At 41.9% G+C, this 20,341-nt stretch overlaps 1 protein-coding gene across 4 annotated transcripts; it reads left to right on the top strand.

Annotated features, from left to right (window-relative positions):
* Positions 1-3,189: 3,189 nt before the first annotated feature.
* MATR3 (matrin 3) lies at positions 3,190-19,675 on the top strand (the record flags this gene model as incomplete). 4 transcript variants are annotated; one of them, XM_079542458.1, is made up of 14 exons in its annotated part: positions 3,190-4,080; positions 8,718-8,779; positions 9,426-9,467; positions 9,776-9,879; positions 10,877-10,926; positions 11,390-11,515; positions 12,042-12,167; positions 12,376-12,546; positions 13,727-13,858; positions 14,566-14,609; positions 15,063-15,453; positions 17,001-17,394; positions 17,981-18,102; positions 19,625-19,675. In XM_079542458.1, the coding sequence occupies 14 exons, from the start codon at positions 3,190-3,192 to the stop codon at positions 19,673-19,675; spliced, it is 2,706 nt and encodes a 901-aa protein (XP_079398584.1). The 4 variants fall into 4 exon arrangements, with proteins under 4 accessions (XP_079398584.1, XP_079398583.1, XP_079398585.1 ...); XM_079542457.1 differs by having other exon boundaries at positions 10,877-10,929; XM_079542459.1 differs by lacking the exon at positions 9,426-9,467 and having other exon boundaries at positions 10,877-10,929.
* Between the last annotated feature and the right edge of the window lie 666 nt (positions 19,676-20,341).

The raw sequence follows: 20,341 nt of genomic DNA, 5'->3' as shown, positions 1-20,341 counted from the left end.
CCAGCCGACCTCGGCTGCTGAGAGCTTCTCTCTGCTGGATGCTGCTGTGAGGTCCTTCCTAAGCAGTCGGTGCACAGACCTGACCACGTGGGAGTTAAAGTTCTTCAGTCTGATTTTTAGCCTTCTCCCCCCTCCTTCGTTTGTTGTCTGCTTCCGAACGGAAAGAATGGGGCTGGTTGTGAGTGGAGCACAACAGCTGTAGTGAGATGAGTGATGTGACGGAGCAGCGAGTTATGTCACAAATGTTCAGCTCTGGGTAAATCACTCAGATGAAGTTTCCCTAACTCCAGCACTCGGATCGCTGCTGCCAGCTGCTAAGGGCAGAGCGTGCCACCAGCACACAGTGTCCTCGTGCTCTCCTTTCTGCTTTTCCCTAACATTGCCTCTGTTTCTTTGTCTCATTCTCCTCCTCATTTTCCTGTTTTCACTTTTCTCCTGCTTGCTTCTTCGTTCTGCGGGGCTTTGCATGCAGCAAAAAAAAGCAGCATGGTGAGGTTGTGCAGCTCTGTGTGGTCGAAGCCCTGCTAATCAGGCTCTGCAGCCCTGTTCCATGCTAGGCTGGGCTGTTAGGTTTTGTTCTCTGATAATCTCTGCAAAGCAGTGGACAATGAGCTGCCAATTGAAAATTGTGACGAGAGGATTAGCGAGCATCTGTTCGAAGAGAAAGGGTTATTTTGGAAAGCAGAGAACTTTCCTGATAGAGCAAAATCCTGACTTGTGGAGTCCTTTACCAGCAGGACACACCGTGCCTGGCCACAGGGCTTGTGCTGCCTCACTGTGACAGCCTGCTTTGCAAAGCTCTGCAACACCTGGCCTGATGAAGAGACTGTTAAGTTTGGTTTCCCACCATTCTGTGAATGCACGAAAGAAAGAGAAGGAAGTTTTCCATAGAAATGGGGTAAGGACTGTGGGGCTGTTAGAAGAGTGCCAACTACATGTAAGACAAAATGTGATGGATATAGATGGATATGACTGTCTTCTCTCGTTTGAATGACTCTTGATTCTTATAGCAGCCCTGAGATGCTGTTTGTTAGTCCTCAGGACGTTCAGCCTGTCCTGGATGCCTGCTCAGCATTTGCCTCTGCCCTCCCCTGTTCTGTTTCACCGTTTCCCCCTGCAGCTCTCTGCAGTGCTTTTGTGTCTTCTGCCTCAGATACTTCAAAGGTTCCTTTCATCCTGTGTTTCTCAATCTCAGAATCAACCAAATACTGCACAATTAAACTTGCTAGGAGCTAACTCCAAATTATGTGGGTTTTAAACCCACAGGTGAACCCAAAAGTTTAAACAACACAATCTGCAGGAAATTGTATAAAGCAGATATTTTCAGGGATGGAATTCTGGCTAGGTTTTGGGTGCTGTTTCTCTTGCAGTATTCATTATTTTTCTCCCTGGAAGTGCAGTTTGGTGACAGTGCTGCTTTTGTACGTAATATGAGAAGGAAATGGGAGGTGCTTTACAGAGTAATGAAAACAAAGTGGAAGAGCTTTATGCAGTGCTGGAACAGGGCTCTGAATGGAGCAGGCAGCTGGGCAGGAGGCACACGCGTAACCGTGACCTTTTTTCTTGTTTCCAGTACAAGAGAAATTGCCTTCTGCACAGCTGGACTGTTCAAGGAAAAAAATCCTTGCTTTTGTTTTACCCTTTCCATTCCTCCCTAAACGTGGCTGCTCTTAGGAGCTGGTTTTGTTTGGAGCTGTGCGATTTCTGCCTGTTTCTTCTTGAAGCCATAAGGAAATGAGGAGCAGCGCCAAAGCAAAACATGGCTGCAGAGGTTTGGAAGGACGTGACTGCATTGGGGGTGCAAGAGCAGCGTGTCCCTCGTGGAATGGCTTCATGTGTGTCAAATCACTTTGTATTTTGTGTCCGTATCCCAAGGCTGAAGGACTGTGGGAGAGAAGTGTCGCAGCTTATTCCTGCTGTGCATTAAAAAGAAATCCCGGAATACAGGCACTGGTCTGTAAAGCATACTGTTACAAACGTAGGCTAAATGGGGTTAAATCGGGCATTGAAGCACCAGGTTGGGATGTGTGTGAGGACACCGGGGGATGAACATCTCTCCTGAGTGCTGGCTTAGGATCTTTAACTGCCACGTGTGGTCACGGTCCCAGAAGTGCCAGGAGTGAAGCAGCAATAGGAGCCTCAGCTGCCAGCCCCACAGGGCCGCGTGGGGCCCAGTGCCATCTGCTGACTCCCAGGTCTTTCTGCAGGTTTCCCTTGGGCTCCCAGCCCACAACTAAGCCTGACCTTGCTTAGCTTGAGGTCTGAAGGTACGGGCTGATGTCACAGCTGCGATATAACAGTAAAGATTCGCTTCCTGTGTGCTGCTATCTGTATAACTGCAATTTGAGCAAGAGGTCTTATTTACTTCCTGACAAAATTGAAACTTGTTTTTCTTGTTCACATCTATCTTCACATCGGTAATTTGATTTTTTAACTGCATAAAGATTGGAATACTGTGGTTGGTCTTGTTTACCAGATCTTACAGCAGAAACTTGTTACCCAAACTTCAATTGCTTTTAACTTCCTTTCGTCCTGTTCTGTGGTGGTATAGGTTTCATTTTCAAGTGTGTGTTATATGCCAAAGTCATCTCTGATTCTGGGCACTGAAGGTTTTTATATGGTCTTCTCACAGAGTGTAGTGCAGCACTGCAGGCTAGAAACAAAGCCGTAAAACGGAGATCAGGGCTTACATGCTAGTAAGCTTTAGATGCTTTCAGACATCCCAAACTTCTGAAATTCACTTGTCTTCGGTATGAAAGTAGTCTGTTTATTTTTTTGTTTGTTTGTTTTGTAGAAGAGTGGTAGTATGTACAGGAAATACTGCTGTATTTTTGTCTGAAACAATATTTGTAGGTTCTGGGTACATCTTGTATCTGTTTTATTATATGATGAAAGCCTTATAAGATTGAGATCTTTAATGTTTTAGATCAACATGATGCATAAGTTTAAAACTGCATCTGTTTAAAGGGATTTATGACTAAAACTGCTTGTTTTTCTACAGAATTGTCTGGTGTTTCTCAGCTTGAAGAAGATCTGCAGTCATTATTGATCCTCTTTCTTGGCGTTGCCGCTTTCGAAGTGAAGTTTGCCTAGCTTTGTAGTGCGAGCTTTCTTTTCAGCCATCTTAAACCCAACCAAACAAACAAACAAAGATTTTGATCCGTAAAGTAGACAAGCGATAGCTCTACAATGTCCAAGTCATTCCAGCAGTCATCTCTGAGTAGGGATTCCCAAGGTCATGGGCGTGAGCTCTCTGCAGGAATAGGCCTTCTTGCTGCTGCTACCCAGTCTTTAAATATGCCAGCATCTCTTGGAAGGATGAACCAGGGTACTGCACGCCTTGCTAGCTTAATGAATCTTGGAATGAGTTCTTCATTGAACCAACAAGGATCTCATAGTGCACTGTCTTCTGGTAGTACCTCTTCCCATAATTTGCAGTCTATATTTAACATTGGAAGTAGAGGTCCGCTCCCTTTGTCTTCTCAGCACCGTGGAGATGCAGACCAGGCCACTAATATTTTGGCCAGCTTTGGTCTGTCTGCTAGAGACTTAGATGAACTGAGTCGCTATCCCGAGGACAAGATCACTCCTGAAAACTTGCCTCAGATCCTTCTACAACTTAAAAGGAGGAGAGCTGAAGAAGGTTATGGTAGAGATGGCAGATCATCCACACGGGAACCACCGTACAGAGTACCTAGGGATGATTGGGAAGAAAAAAGGCATTTTAGAAGAGATAGCTTTGATGATCGTGGTCCTAGTCTCAACCCGGTAGTTGACTATGACCATGGAAGTCGTTCTCAAGAATCTGGTTATTATGACAGAATGGATTATGAAGATGACAGATTGAGAGATGGAGAAAGGTGTAGGGATGAATCTTTCTATGGTGAGACTTCGCATAACTATCATAAATTTGACAGTGAGTATGACAGAATGGGTCGTGGCCCCGGTCCCGAGAGATCTCTCTTTGAGAAAAAGAGAGGTGCTCCTCCAAATAGCAATATTGAAGACTTCCATGGATTCTTACCGAAGGGTTATCCCCATCTGTGCTCTATATGTGATATGCCAGTTCATTCTAATAAGGTGAGTTATGCACCAGATACTTCTATTTTCCTTTACGTTGTAGTACCTGTTCTGTTTTTACCTATTTCTTTAATTATTTCTATAGCCTGGTTGCTTTTGAAATGATCTGAAAGTTGGTTTGAGAGTGAGAAAGGCACTTGGTTTATTTACAAGTAATTGTTAACAACCGTTGTAAACCAGGGCTTTACATTAATGTATTTTGTTTGCCCAGATTGCTTAACTTCCAGTCAAACAGCTATCATCTACTGGGATGTCTTATTTATATTTTACATCTACATGTTCTCTTAACCACAAACATCTGGCATTTAAGCACTTTTTTGGTGGGTTTTTTGTTGGTTTGGGGTTTTTTGCAGTGTATCTACTGTGCCCTTCAGGAAGCTAGTTTCAGCTCTCCTCCACATCTGTCTTGATTGCCGATTTATATGTAGTTAAGATGCACTCTTGCACAGTTCTGCTTTTTCCCTGTCCAAAGGGAAAGAGTTAATGTAGAGCCCTGGAACCTGTTTGCAAAAGTTTAAAATTGAATAAGTAAAAATGAATCACGTTTTAGATGAGCTCATTCTTGCCTTTTTAATTTCACTTTAACACTCTATCTCATACTATGGCTGAAATTTGTCGTCATTTTTCTCCTTTTTCACAACTTTCTTAGACACTTCAAACTCACTTTTTATTGTCCCATGTTGCATCTATCCCTGTAGACTCTCCGAGCAATCAGCCTGCTGCTGCAGTGTCTGCTCTGTGTTCCTAGTAGCGTTCTTTACTTGGCTGGCAGGTAGAGTTGGGTCTTCGGGTGCCTTCAGTCCCGCTGAGGCTTCCTCTCCGTTGTCCGCCAGCGGTTCAGCTCTGTGCAGCGGCAGCACCTTGCTCACAATGCCCCGGTTATTCAGACGGTGTTTTCAGAGCCTTCTCACTTTCAGCTTTTCCAATTTGACTCGTCTTGCTGATTTGCAGGGTGCTAGGCGATTTAATTGGCTAATTGGCAAACGCAGTGCCCCTCTTGTCACGAGCAGTGGCTCATTGGCCTTCAATTGGAAAGGCAGCGCATGCCGTGGCTGTGAAATTGGTACCCTGTGGAATTGCTGTTACTAACCGTTTCTTTACAGTTACCTCTCAAAGTGCCGCTTCGGTGCGTCCCATCTTGTTGAAACGTGAATTGTCCCCACCAGGAGCTGATGGACACACATTAGAGCACGTGCTGTGCTGCTCCAGTTGATCTGACGCTTTACAAACTTGTTTTGCTTTAATGACTTTATATAAGTTAATCACAGCAGTCTGGGTTTCTCGTCTCCGTGCTTTCAAGACATTCATTTTTGTACAAGGTTTAACTGAACAACTGAACTGCCACACTCAGTTTTGTATAACAGACTTCATTTGGTTAGATTGAGAACGTAAACTTCTGAGGCCCTTGGAGATGGCAGCCAGTACTCCTGTAAGTAGGGTTCTTTTTAGCCTTTATTCTTCGTTTGCTTTGGTATGAAGGTCTGTTTAATTAAAGGCTATCCAACCTGAAGTATCTTTCCAAGCACAAGAGACACCAAATTCCTTTGACAGCATGACTTACATGACTGACTCCTTCCACGACACACAAACCCATCTTTTTTAGTAACACGTTTGCCTTAAGCTGCTGAGAACACCACAAAATATTTGAGATTGGATCTTCTGTTTCTTATGACCCGAGTTCGGGTTTTGTTTCTGTTTCGGAAATGACGTTATGGCAAGAATTGTTCTCTTTCTCTCCTTTTTTCCTCCACTTTGCATATCTAACAGTTACAGAGTTTCCTATTCTGTATCTCTCACAAAATTAAATCAAGTAGAACTTACCGTTTGAAGTAATTTGATTTGAACCAGAATGTATGGAAAGCAGAAAGGGAATGCTTTTCTTAGCTAGGACAATATAAACTCATTATAATAATATCAAAACCTCACTTTCCCAACCCCAAATAAAAATACTATGGAATATAAAACAAGAAAAAGTATATGACAGCGCAGCGTATCTGTTTTAGCCCAAGGAGACAGGCAGCTACCCTTGGAGCCTGGCAGGCCAGTCCTCTTTTTGCTCTTTTAGTGATGTTACCACCTGCTTCATTAATTTGCTGCATACAGACTCTGGTCCAGCTTGTTTGGCTAATGAGGAACAAAGTTTAGCCCAGCTTTTCAGTCCATCTTGATCCCTCCGTCAAGGAATGGGGTGTTGAAGCTTAGCGACTGCTTTCCCTGCACGCAAAGAGCCTGGTGCAGGATGAGCAGAGGAGTTTGGAGGTTAAACGCTTGGAACTGTGATATATCTCAGAGGGAGAACACGGCTGTGTCCCCAATAAGGCAGTATCTAAAATTAGGCGCTTAAGTTTGGCCTGCTTTTCTAGAGAGCAGCGTGTCCTCTTGCATCAATTGAAGCCAAAGTAATCTCCATTTTAATAAACTCGATCGAGAATTTCCTTAGCTTAACACAAATGCCCAGAATTAATTAGTATCTGTGAATATCCAGGGCCCTGCAACCTCAGACAAGCGGCGCCTCAGCGCAGGTACAGGGAGGGAGCAAAGCAAAGTGTAGATGAAGAACTACTTAATATGAACTGAATAACATGGATGAGCCGTTGTTGTTCTGCAAAGTTTCCCCGGGGGAAAAAAAAAGCCCAGTTTATACATCAGATCTCTCCTCTGCTTATTTTTTTTTCTTTGCCAATTTAAAAAAGTGTTTGAAGTATGAGAATCAGATCCCCAAACTTTGGCCCTGGTTTGCAGATAACTTCAGTTTCAGTTTATAATAATCTCCAAGTACGTGTTAAGGCAGCTCCGAAGGTGCAGTGCTTGCAGTACTCTGTACTTGCAGAGTCAGCCATTGGGGCTTCACATTGAGGCTGAGTGCAGCTGAATTTAGGGGGCTGCTAGTGTTAGAAGGGCTGCTTTGTGTATCAGAGCACTAGAACTTGTTACTGGCTTTAAAACTGAAGAATATTTGCTTTAAAGTACCGAGTGTTTCACAGATAGGGGGTTTGCTGGTGGGGCTTTGGGGCTTCTGTTTGCATCCTAATTGCAAGCGTATTTGGTAATTTATAGTTGCAGAGCCTACATCTTGTGTGGTTAACAAGAAGTGCTCATTTTCCACCTTGTTTTTAAAAATAAATTCATCCTGCTCCATGTTCTCTTCTGTGTGTCATGGAGTGTAACAGCACAGCATGGCCTAATGCTGGTACTTAGGGAGATGTGGGATGCAGTTTGTTCTCCTGGTGGGGAGCACAAGGTGGGCGCTCAGGGCGCGCAGACGGAAGCCCCGCTGCAGGGAGGATGGCTGTAGTGTGGAACTGAACAAAGCAGGGAAGGGCAGGGCTTGGGAAAGCCTCTAGCTAAAACAAAACATGTATAAAACAGTCGCCCAATGCAGCGTATGCGTTTGCATCCCAAAATACAGCCGATGAAAACCCATCTGTTGTTAAACTGCCCCCCAAAAGATGTAATTACTCTCCCCTGTGGACATGGAGCCGTCCTGTCCCATCCGCCTGCTGCTGGTCGCTGGCTTACTGCACAGCAGCAGAGTGGAAGTAACCCCAGGGTGTGACACAGCCAGCTGCAGCAGTGACACTGAAGTTCTGTCACTGCAGTAGGGCTCACGCTGGGGCTGGTGTGTGTGAGAACACCGGGATCTGATGGTCAGGCTGAGTACCTCCCAGAGGAGTCCCTGTGCCCCTGCTTTGACATAAAAAACCAGGGAGGTGATCTCCTATCGTAACAAGTATAAGATGCAGGGAAGTAGAAGGCCTCGTTCCTTTCTGTGTTAAGGCCAGAAGCAGAGATGCTGGAAAGCCCCAGCTAGTACAGAAATACCAGTGAGAGGAGAAGAGCTCAGGTAGCCTGGAGGGTACAGCTACTGCACTTGGCCAAGATGCTGGCTCTGCTCTGGTAGCTTCAGCAATTGCATGGTGTGTTACCCTTTGTGCTGCTGACCTCTCCCAACTCTTGCTCTGTACGTGATGGATATTTCCACTAAGAAGTTCACTGTGATACTGAGGTAATTTGATGTAGTTCTATTATTCCTCCTTTCTACCATCTTGATTAGATCCCGTTTTTCTCGACTATTCCCCTCAAATGCTCACAAATTTTTATATTTCACATGTGTAGTTGTAGTTTGTCCTAGCTATGCACTTTTGTTTCTTTTAGTCTTTCCTTTCTGAATTCCTTGCAGTTTCTTGGCTCTTTCTTGGCTTTGGAAACTTGAGTCTGTAGTCCACATTCATCTTTGATAATCCGAGGAACGAAGCAGAGAGTAGAGGAAATTCTAAAATTCTAAAAAAAAAAAAGCACCAAATTAAAATGAAAAAATTAAAAATCTCAGCAATTGTGCAGGTTGGAACGTCAGCAATACACGTGAGCTATAGCAGGTAGCCTGCAAGCTGCGCATGTTGGAGGCAGGGTGAAGCCCAGCGGCATCTTTCATCAGACACCTTTGCACCCAAACTGGGGTTGAGAAGTAGGTCCAGTTTCAGTGTGTCTTCAGAACTCTAAAAAAGTATTTTGATATCTGTGCGTTCACCTGAGATGCTGAGTTTAGAAGAGAAGATGGTTTGCTACAGCAGTGTTACTGTGTTGGAAGTAGCTTGTGGTGTGTGGCCGGTAACTTTGAGTTGTTTACTTTGCTGCAGGAGTGGAATCACCATATCAATGGAGCGACTCACGGCCGGCGCTGTCAGCTGCTGCTTGAAATGTATGAATTTGAAGTACAGTAAACATTCTTGTGGCATGAGAGCAGTATAAGTAACCAACTGTCAGCTTGCTGTTGCTGCAGGGAATAAAGATACGCTACTTTAAAAGTGCCTTTTTGGGACGCAGAAGGAGTGCTGGTTCTTAAATTCTGAGTCCTGCTGCTGCCCCAGATGCCCCCAAGGATGGGTCTGCATGTCCCTGGGCAGCCCATACCAACCCCAGCCCATACCAACCCCAGCCCATACCAACCCCAGCCTGCCCTCCCTCAAGGAGCGTCCTGCCCAGTCTGGGCCTCCCCTGATGCAACTTGAGGCCATTTGTTTGCATCCTGTTATTTGTGAATCTGCTGCAGCTTTATTTTCTACTAATCAGGCTTGTGCCAAGATTTTATTTATTTATTTATTGTAAAATGAGCTTATTCTATGCAAATTATAATGTAAATCAGCAGCCGTGTTACTTTGAAGGTAGGAATTTTCTCATAAAGACGAGCACTCCCTTTTGTAATTAGGTACTGCAGCTTATGTAATATGTAAAGTATTGCAGCCTATATGAAAATAGATACAAAAATTACCACGCAGTGAGAGGAGATTGGATTTTTCTTACCTTTATTCTTTTTTTTTTTTTTTTTTTTTGCTTTTTTTCTTAAGATATCCAGAATGGAACCCTGACAGTGATTCAGGACATGGAATGTAAGTAATGAATGGGGACAGTGGACGTGCCATTCTGCTGGTTTAAGCAGTACAGTTCTAATCAGAGCTGTGTAGTTTGGGCTGCTGTTTAATTTAAATGCTTTAAACTAATTTTGAAAATTATTACTCTCATTTGGAGCCGTTTTTTTAACATTTAATATGAAACAACCAACCTTCTTCAAACTCCCCACTTGGAGTCAGTAGAAGCAGCTCAGGTTGACTTGTGCTTGGATCCTCATTGGGAATTGGATGGCTGGAGGAAAAAAGGCTTCACAGTTTTTGTTCTCATTCTTTTTCCCTTTTCCTAGGGGTGATCCCTTTATGTTGCAGCAGTCCACAAATCCTGCACCAGGAATTCTGGGACCCCCACCACCTCCATTCCACCTGGGAGGGCCTCCTGTTGGGCCAAGAGGTAACGCTGGCAGGCATCAGACTGGAGGCCTTTTCTGAAAATCACCTCTGAGGAATTACTGGGCTTCAATCACTTGTGTTCCTGAAGCTTTTTATTACATGCAGATATTTTGGTAGCAGGCAGTGCATAGTCACAGCAGTAAGCACCAGCTTTTCCACGTGTTGTGCTTGGGGCTTTAGTTGCTGTTTTTGAAAAAGACACAAAACCCTCTGCTTCTACCTGACTTGAGTTCTGCTCAGTGCTTCAGAACAGCACAGCAGTGCTCTCTGAGGGGTGGAACTGAAATGCTTTTGCCTGTTTTCCTCACCATAAATACTTTGTTTCCACACTTCCACCTTTCTTCCCTCTCCTAACTACTGGACACTTTATCACGGGTTTCTTTTTTCAGCTGTTGGGTTAATTGACCAGCGCATGCTTTGGGGTCACGCACGTTTTCCTGTGCACCAATCTGTTACATCAGATTCTGTTTTGCTCCCTGCGTGTTGGTGGATTCTTGTGAAACTGTGAGGAATTCAATGTCTTCAGTCTGTTCTCCATAAACTAATTTGAAATGGATTTGAGAAATAGATTTGGGGGCCTCATCTTCCCAGAAGGGCGAGATAAGAATCAGGTTCTCACCTAAAGTCATTATTACTTACTTTATAAATAACTCGAGTGAGTAAAAAGCAAAACTAATTAATTTACCTAATCCTGGCTGATAAAAAATCTCTCAGGCATTTTAGAGGAGCCTTTGAACGATGAATATTTAAATGTCATTACAGTATTATTGTAAACTTTCCAATGCATCTCAGACTTGATTTTTGAAATATACAACATTAACAGCCATTTTAGGCTTGGCAATACTAATTTATCAATTAGTAATACTACTTAAGTGGCTTTTTTAAAACTTGATGTAATACTGTTTTAGTGTTCTGAGTTCTGTCCAGAACTTGTAATGAAGCTGCTAATAGCAGCCTTGTGAGTTGAACTAAGCTTGCTCTTTTTTAATTTCTTGAAGGAGCTGGAAATGGAAACATGCAAGGACCCAGACACATGCAGAAGGGCAGAGTGGTTAGTATTAAATAAATGTAAAGTCTTTGAAGGATGTAAGTATTGTATGCTTTCTCTTTAATACAATGTATTGGGTTTTGTATTTTTTTTTTGTAACGAGTGGAGTGTCTTTAAAATAGTACGATACTAAGATTTATTGGTGTGGAAATATTGAAGCTTTGGAAAGAGATTGTTTCATTTTGCCAAATATCCTACAAAATGTTTCAGGAGTATATGCACTCTGCATGTTCTCTTATGAAGGAGCTAAGAGACAATCTCCTTTCTGCACAGCTGTCACAGCAGCATCTTCCTCGGAGAATCCCTGGAGGTGCTGTGTGTTTTCTGCCTGTCTAGTTTTGACTACTAATTAAGACTTTGTAAAACAATAACGAATAAAAAAAGAACAGATCCTTGCAAAATGTTACTTTAAGGTTAGCTGGTACATGTGTTGTGTGTTGTGTGTGCACTTCATCCTCAATAGGAAACCAGCAGAGTTGTTCACATCATGGATTTCCAGAGAGGGAAGAACTTGAGATATCAGTTGCTTCAGCTTGTTGAACCGTTTGGGATAATCACAAATCACCTGATTCTCAACAAAATCAACGAGGTAAGATTAGCCCTTCATTAGTGCTGTTGGAACTGCTGGGTTTCTTTGGTGTGCTTACTGGCTGAGTTTAAAAATTCTGGTAAAAGGATGTGCTTGGCTTCTAAGCCAGGTAACACGTCACCAAGCTGAGAGTGGCAGGAGTGTTTCTTTTCACAGATACTGTAGTACTTCATTTCAACTTAAATATTGTCAAGAATCATTTTAGCTGGTTATTTCTAGCTTTCTTGAAAATACAGTTTGCAAATTCAATTTGTGTTTTAATATTCTTCGGAAAACTCAGTCATAGTTTATACATAGTGCAGGAAGCAACTGAATGTTCTGAATCCAAATCTGAAATGCTGTGTTCATGCACATGAAGTGTGTGAAATTCATGCCTAGTCCTATAGGCCAGTTAATGCCATAGCCAAAAGGCAGTCTTTGGTTTTGAAGCAGACATTCTTATGAGAAAGGAAGGGAGAGTTGAGACCTTAAACAAAAACAGCAATTCCTTGAAAGTGTGGTGCTCAGTCTGCTTTGATGTTTTCAGGCATTTATTGAAATGTCAACCACTGAAGATGCTCAGGCTGCAGTGGAGTACTATTCAACAACACCTGCACTGGTGTTTGGTAAACCAGTCAGAGTCCACCTGTCACAGAAATACAAAAGGATAAAGGTAAAATGTTTCTGCTTATTTAAACACTATTTCAGTCTGGGGCAGTGATTGTTACCTGGCCACTGCTTTTAAATTGTTACTTTATGTACTTGACAGCTATATCAAATTTATCAAGGAGTATAATTTACTACTTGCTGTAAGTGGCACAGTGTTAAGTGTACTTCTTGCAGTATCTACTTTAAACAGTCCATTCACTTTTTAATTTTAGAAACCTGAAAGTAAACCTGACCAAAAAACGGAGCCACCAAAACCAGAACTTGGTCGTGTGATTCACCTCAGCAATTTACCTCATTCAGGCTACTCTGATAACGCAGTGCTCAAACTGGCTGAACCGTATGGAAAGATTAAGAACTACATACTCATGAGGATGAAGAGTCAGGTAACTGACTGCAGGAACTTAGCATGGGGGGATGGCAGCTGAGACACATCTGGGAAGAAATGCAGGCTGCTTCTATAGCACAGACATGGAAATTGTGTAGGTGGTTTGCTGCTCAGCTCACTGTGTGAGTCGCTGTAATGTGAGCTGCTTCAAAAAAAAGGGAAAAAGAGACACAGTAAAAACAGTCATTAGCTATGAGTTATAATTTTGCATTGAGGCTTTTTGTTGTGTATATCTCAAGGCATTTTGAACTTTTTGTAAGACTGAAGAAACTACCTGTGAAACATTAATACCTGTCTTCTGCTGTGACACGTTTCTTTCCCTTCATTCTTTAAGTAAACACTTCTGTGTTTCACTCAAAAAGAAGATGGTGTATTGCACATGCATAGTAAAACACTTTGAATGCATGTGCATACATGACTTCCACTTGTACACAAGAATTTTAGATATTTAGCAGAGTTGAAAAAACTTTTAAACTTCCCTGGTTGTTTCTGTTACCTTCAGTTACAGAGGAAATGAGAGTATTTTTGTCAGAGATGAATTCTGGAATCCCACAATGTTCTGGAGTCAGAAATAAGTAGAATCTATTGTATGACCCCTAAGATGTCCTCCCTAACCATACTGCACTGGAAAAACAAAAGGACCTTGCTCTGTTTGGTGTGGAAGCAGCTCTCTTCTGGCTGAGATGATGTGCTTTTAAAAGCTTGTTCAGCAAACTCAGTGTGTCATAGGCTTGTTTCATGGAGGAACACCTCACAAAGCAAGACTGCTTTTTTCTCGGCCACTGTCTGTTGCTTTTCTGTTTCGGACTTCTCTTAAAAAAGTACAACTTCTTCAGTACCTCAAAACTCCCAAATCCTTCAGCTCCACGTAAATGAGAGAAGTGCTTTTTTAGCTATTTGTATTTCACTTTAAGGTGTCATTTTTTTCCAAATGACTTAAATACCTGTTACTTAATTTGTAAACTTTGTAGAGGACAGATACTACTGAATTCAAAAGCAAGCTTACGTAGGACACTTCAGCATGTACTAAAATGTGTGGCTGGTTTGGAGGACCTGGATAGAGCCAAGTCTCCTAGGTTGGTTTCAGCATTTTGAAATGCTGTGTTGTAAGTTAAATAGCTTTGCCAGTGGAAGCGTTTGTATTTTGTAATTTGTGACGTGTGCTTTAATCCTTTCAGGCTTTCATTGAAATGGAGACCAGGGAAGATGCTTTAGCGATGGTTGAACACTGTGCCAACAAAGCTCTCTGGTTCCAAGGCAGATGTGTGAAAGTGGATCTATCTGAAAAATACAAGAAATTGGTGTTAAGGGTGAGTTGTATTTTTAGTTGCAAACTGTTTTCTGATTGTAAGTGGAGGTGTAAAGTGAGGTAGAAGGCACCTCGTTTCTTGAGAATTCAGCACAGCTTTGAAAATTCAGGATAGAATTTCTTTTTCTGGCTGCTTAAATGACACGCAGCAGGAGTGTGGTGCTCTGAGGTGGAGGACAGGATGAAGGGTCTAGAAGTCTTGCTATTGCATATGATTGTGCACCAAAAATGACTGTTGTGACAAATTCAAACACTGAGCCAGTGCATCAACGTGTGCCTTATGAGCATGGAGGATAAGTGGGATTTCCTACTCAGTAACTCCTAAATAAGCACAGCGATGCGAGTCTGCAGCTTCCTGCTCTGCCTGCTCCTAACTGTAGTGAGAAGGTTGGACTGGCTGCCCTGTGGTGCTGCCTGCAACGTGCTGAATCAGCTCACAGACAAAAGGTGCTGTACCTAACATTCTCTAGCAGACTGCCCTGTCTTTGTGCTGAGTTAGGGAGTTTTGGTGAAGACAGGTGGGGTTTCTCGATGAACAATTCAGCATTCATCGATTGGTTGCTGTCTGGGCACTGTAGAAGAGTACTTATGGATTAATGTAATTGGTAGTGCTTGACTACATTAACTCAGACCAGATAGAACAGTGTTTCAACATTTCTATAAATTATACTTTGCTGTGACTTAAGACTTCTCTTCTTTTAATTTCAGATTCCAAACAAGGGAGTTGAACTTCTGAAAAAGGATAAAACTAGGTAACTGCCTGTTATTAAAACATGATGTTCTTTAAAAGGAAATATGAAAGTACCCTACCCAAAGCATAGAAATTAGACAGAAGAAATCTGGCAAGCTCTGAGATCATCATGTTGTTTGTGCAAAAAGATTCACTGTTTTTATTATGGTGCCTATCCTTTTCCTCTAATGAAAGAGACTTCACAGCCTCCCCAGGCTGCTCAGGAAATGTGCTGCATTCCTTAATTATCCTTGTCTTCCTGCAGTTTAAACCCACGAGCAGTTGTCCTGTCTCGAAAGGACAGTTCCTCCTTGCAGCAGCCTCTTGCATGCTTGAATTCTGTTTCCCTCAAGCTTCCATCTTCTGATCTAAACAAACACAGTTCTGAAGCTTGTCCAGAAGAGCTAAGCCTGCTATTTTTTTAGTCACTTCTGGATGCTATTCAGATTCATAAGCAAGCATTCTGTCTTTACAGAAAGAGAACATATTCTCCAGACAGCAAAGACTCTCCAAGTGATAAGAAGTCTAAAACTGATGCTACTCAGAAACCTGAAAGTGGCACTGTAGAAGATAAAGCAAAAGAGGAGAAGCAAGATGATGCTGCTGAGCCATCGGGCGCTAAAAGCAGTGAGCAGGCAGACCAAGACGAGCCTAGTTTACTCCTTGAATCTGAAGATGAGCTCCTGGTGGATGAGGAGGAAGCAGCAGCGCTGCTGGAAAGTGGCAGCTCAGCAGGAGATGATGCAGATGTTGCCAATTTAACTGATGTGACTACAGAAGAGAAAAAGGAACCAGCTGATGATGTGACCGTAAAAACCGAGGGAAATGCTGTGGCCAATCCAGCAGCAAAGAAAAAGCTTAAAAAGGTAATCCTATTGCAGGCTACTTGACTCTAGAAAACAATTTAAGTTGAATAGTGCACCACAGTATTCTATCTCAAATCTTTTTCTGTGGGTCTTTAAAATGTGTGCATGTCACACCTGTTTGAAGAGAAACGGGTGTTAAAGCTTCTACGAAGAAAGAAGATCCCATTGGATGCAACTTGCAAATGAAATCAGTTACAGGTCAGTGTTTCTGTTTTGACAGAAGCCAACTTGTGCATTTCCACCCGTATTATTTCCTGGGGTTTTTCTTAGCTGTCTTTGCTCCTTTCTTCACTAATGCTAAGCAGCCAGGGAAGCTGTTTAAGCTGTTTATCCCTAACAAGCCTGTCTGTAGTTGCTCTTTTGAGCACTGAACAGAAAATGACATTTGATTGGGGGGATCGTAAGAGATTTGAGGCTGTTTTAGACCTGAACAGAATTGTATGAGTGTCTGCTAACTATGCTGAGCTGCAAAGGCAGGCAAGTCTTTGGGTTAGCCAAGGCCATTTCCAATTGAGAAAGGGAAAAAAAAACAAACTCTAGTTCTGAGGTCTTGGAAGCCATGTGCTTCTTGCTGTGGACTTAATTTATTTCACCAGATGACCACGTGCTCTCATAGTTGTTTCTCCTACCAGCTGCTTTTTTTCTTTTTTTTTTTTCAATCATACTTGGTTACATGGAGTGGGATGCAGAATGCTTGTAAAACTTCAGTAACATTATTGACTGGAATTTTTTTTTTTTTTTCTTTTTGGTAGGAAGGGGTAGAAAAAGAGCATATTCCCTGCTTTTAAATGAATTCAGTGTGCTTGTTATCAGCCTGGGGAATCCTGTCAGGAAGCAGCTGTGCAGTCTTGTTAACGTTGCCATTTCTTGTCGCGTGGCTCCGCGTCAGGATAAAGCACCTCAAAACCCAAACTACTGTCCTTGAAATTCCTAGAGCACAGATACAAAGCTAATGCTGCCTCTCTCACTGTTACTGTTTTGCTGTTAATTATGTGCAATACTGCTGTCTCCCTGTCAGTTTCGCTGTCTGATGGTGAAGCTGGTTTTTAAGAGACCTCCACACGCTTTTTGATGGTTTTCAGTGGAGAAGCTCCAGGCTTTCCACTGGTTGAAAGAGGGCTCTTAGTTTTTCTTTTTATGAACTTTCATACTATTGTACCTATTTCTGGTAAGAGTCTACCTTTCACATAGGCTTGAATTTGAGGATCTTGTGGGATTGTTTCAAGTAAAAACTGCATTCCAAAATGACATTCATTTAATTGAAAAAAACTTCACATTAGAGGGATTTTCAAAATAACAGATTAAAAAAAAAAAGAAAAGAAATTATCAAGACAGAGGTCAGATATTGATGTGATAAAACAGTGGACACGATGCTAAGGTGTTCATTCCAAATTGAACTCTTGACTCTGGAAGCGGTGCAGTTCTTTTAAAAGAGCCTGTTACACTTCTGCATGTCTGAGTAACGTTTTGAACTAGGGAACTTGTTAAGGTGCTTTGAGAGAAGCCGTTAAGAGTAAGGTGACTTAAGGAAAACGTTTTCTCAACAGCGATACGTGGGTGGCTTTCCACGGAGCATGGAAGGCTTTGTCACTCTAGATGAGGTTGGCGATGAAGAAGATTCAGATCATCAAAAGCTTCGGAAGTCGGGTTTGGCATTAAAATCTGCTGGCAAAAATGATGATAGTTTGGCAGAAATCAAAGTAGACAAGATTGAGGAGCCGGAACAAGAAAGTGAAACGTTAGAAAATGGTACCAAGACTGAAGAAAATGTGAAGGCTGAAGCTGTTGAAGCTTCCGACCCCACAGCAGCGCAAGATCCTGAGAAAAATGCCCACGAAAATACAGACACCCAGGAAGAACAGGAAACAAAGAATGTCCAAGAGAAAGCTCTTATTCCAGATGAATTTAGGATTGGGCCCTACCAGCCAAATGTTCCTGTTGGTAAGGCTGTTTCCATTTCTTTTCCGATCTGTCTCTGCACTGCAGTAGCATTTCTCATTTCATTTGGCTTTTATTTCTGGCAGTGTGTTGCCTCTGAGCCTCTCATTTTAGGGCTCTCCATTCTCTTCTTCACTCCTCCCCTACCTCTAGTATTCTTTTTTTTTTCCCCCTCATTTTCATTCAGTTTTCCATAACACTTTCCTTAGGCAGAAATTAAATTGGAAGAGCTATGTTTTAGCAACACTAATTCAATTAATAGCACAAATCACAGTAGTGATATTAGCCTAGATTCATACTGACTGCTCAAAAGGCACAGGTTGGTCTCAGAACGCTGTTAGTTCTTTAGAAGGAATCAATAAAACCCTTAAACTGAAAGGTTGATTTAAAAAAAAAAAAGTCTGCACATATTTAGCTATTACTGTAGGCCCCTGGCTTGTCTAAACTAAACCAAAGACTTCTAAGGACAAAGCAGCTTTTAATGTAAAGTGGGTTATGGTTTTAAGATTTAGCTTGAAATGACATATGACATTAAAGAAATGATGTAGAGTAGTTCTCTTAGTTTATTTTGTGGTGTTTACTTCTCTAGGTGTGAATTATGTGGTACCCAAAACAGGGTTTTATTGCAAATTGTGTTCCCTGTTCTACACAAATGAAGATGTTGCAAAAAAGACCCATTGCAGCAGCCTTCCTCATTATCAAAAGTTGAAGGTAAGGCAAAAACTTGTTCATTTTAAGTGGCGTGATTCTTTCCTTGGGGAATAGATCTGAATGAGGCTGGACTGAAGAGGAAGAAAAAAAAAAAAAAAAAAAAGCTTCCAGGCAGTTGAAATTGGCTTATTCTATAACTTCTAACTCAAGCTAGACTTCTCTAAAACATCATCTTTTGAAAAAAGTACCCAGGATACACACTGTGCAAGATGGGCTCCAGCATTTTTTTGCAAACTTGGATTGAAGAGGGCATTTGGATTGGAGCAGAGGCCAGGCTTAGAGTTAGTGGCACCAAGTAAATACTGGTGGCTCAGATCTTCTCCAGTTGGCCTTTGAGTCTGGTCAGCAGACCGTAAGCTAAATTTAAATATTTTTGTTGAAAATCCATATTTGCAACTTCTGATTTTGTGAGCATGTTTGACAGTTCCTAATTGGATGAGGTATCACATGATTGCATGGCATGAATGGTAATGCTGCTGCTGTATTTTGTATTGTGAGCTGCTTCTAAATACCACTTCCCAGAAAGGGAAGTTCTAAACAAGGCTCTAATAATGCAGTGTTCACATCATTTGATTTCATATCGGTTGATTATTGAGCTGAAATCAAAGCCCATGGGTTCTGTAGAAAGGGAGATGGTGGTATCTCAGACCTGGAAACGTCTGCTTTCTCCTGTGCAATGCGAGGCAACCAGGAACAAATGCAGGGCTATGCACTTAGGAGGCAGGTGCACAAACAAATGGCTCAAAGCAAGTAACTTTATCGAGGAGTAGATGAGAAAACCAATTACCATGCAGAATCCAGTAGTAAGAAAAACCCACCTCATCCATCACCCATAGCTTTTTTTTCTTTTTTTTTTTTTTTTCTTTTTTTCTCCCATTTGAGGTACCTGATCTGGGGACATTGAAGGCTTGATGTAAATGGGGAAGTGGGGCAAATGATGCGGAGACCTGTTAGCAACTTATTAGCTTTGATGCTTAAATGAATCCTGATTTCCTTTTTCCATGGCACAAATAGAAAGTGAGCTGCTCTTGAGTGCCTTGTAATTTTGGGGAGGGAGGAGGGAAAAGCAGCTTTTTATTTACAATGGCAAAGCACGTTGCTGGCTGGGAGTCAAAGTGATGCCAAATTGCTCAAATTTCTGACATAACCCTTCTCTAGAGAGGGGAGAGAACAAATGTCCAGCAGGTAAGTGGCACGGCTGCAGCCATAGATCCATGGCAGTGGGCAGGGCGCTCCCTTAGCTTGCTGGCCTGTTAGGAGGCCACGTGAGCGCTTGCACGGCTGCCGTTCAGTGCCTGCTGTTGGTGAGCTGTGTGCTCAGGGATGTAATGATAACCCAGTGCTTGAGAGGAGCTCTGCTCCATTTCTTCTTGTGAAGAAGTGCCAGTGATGTTTGTTCTTACCTTTGAAGGCAACGTTCATAAGTTTTTACAGGGTGAAAACGGGGTTAATCTTTATGGGCTGAATGTTGTGACTGTGAGAAACTGAGTATATCCAAAACGTGGTCGATTTCTTTTAACAGAAAATTCTGGATAAAATGGCAGAAGACTACAGGCAAAAGAAAGAAGCGTAAAAAGAAGGATGGATGTAAGGAAAACAGTGGCTTTGTTCTTAATGTTAATCTTTTTTTAAAAGCAGTACAAGTAGTAGATGGAAATACTGTATTCTTTTTGTTTTGTTTTAGTGAGATACAGTAGATGTTATAGGTCTGTTCATGTGTTCAGTGTTGTAGCAAAAAGCATAAGCAGTTAAGTTAATGAAAAAAATTTGTTCTTAATGTGGGAATGGCAACAAGTTTTCGTTTTGACACTGAGCTGTTAAAGAAAAAATCTTGCATCCTTGTGGAAAGCTCATCTACGGCAAGAAAATTTCCTTGAAGTGAAATTTACTGCTTTCAAGCTTCGAAAATTCGTCTATCCATTCTCAATAAAAAATGAAAAGTAACACTGCATTTTTATTTCATCTGGAACATTCCGTATTTCAGTCTGAGCCTAGCAGATACTTAATTTGGAGTGTAAGGCTGTCATTGCATTTCACTTTTGAAAAGTCTTTCAATGTAAGTTGCATTTTTAAATGTTGAATTGCAGTTTCTTTTAATGTCATTGTTGTTACATAGCAAATAGGAAAATTAGTGATTAGTCAGCTTTACAACTTTGTGATTTTTTTTCCTAAGCTCTTGATAGACTTTCCTACTCAGCTATACCTTGTATTTTTAGTGACAAGTAAATGCCCATTCTCT

Source organism: Tetrao urogallus (genome assembly GCF_951394365.1).
Source record: "Tetrao urogallus genome assembly, chromosome: 14".
Taxonomy (NCBI): Eukaryota; Metazoa; Chordata; class Aves; order Galliformes; family Phasianidae; genus Tetrao; species Tetrao urogallus.
The sequence above is the reverse complement of the archived record's forward strand: the minus strand, read 5'-3'. Positions and strand labels throughout refer to the sequence as shown.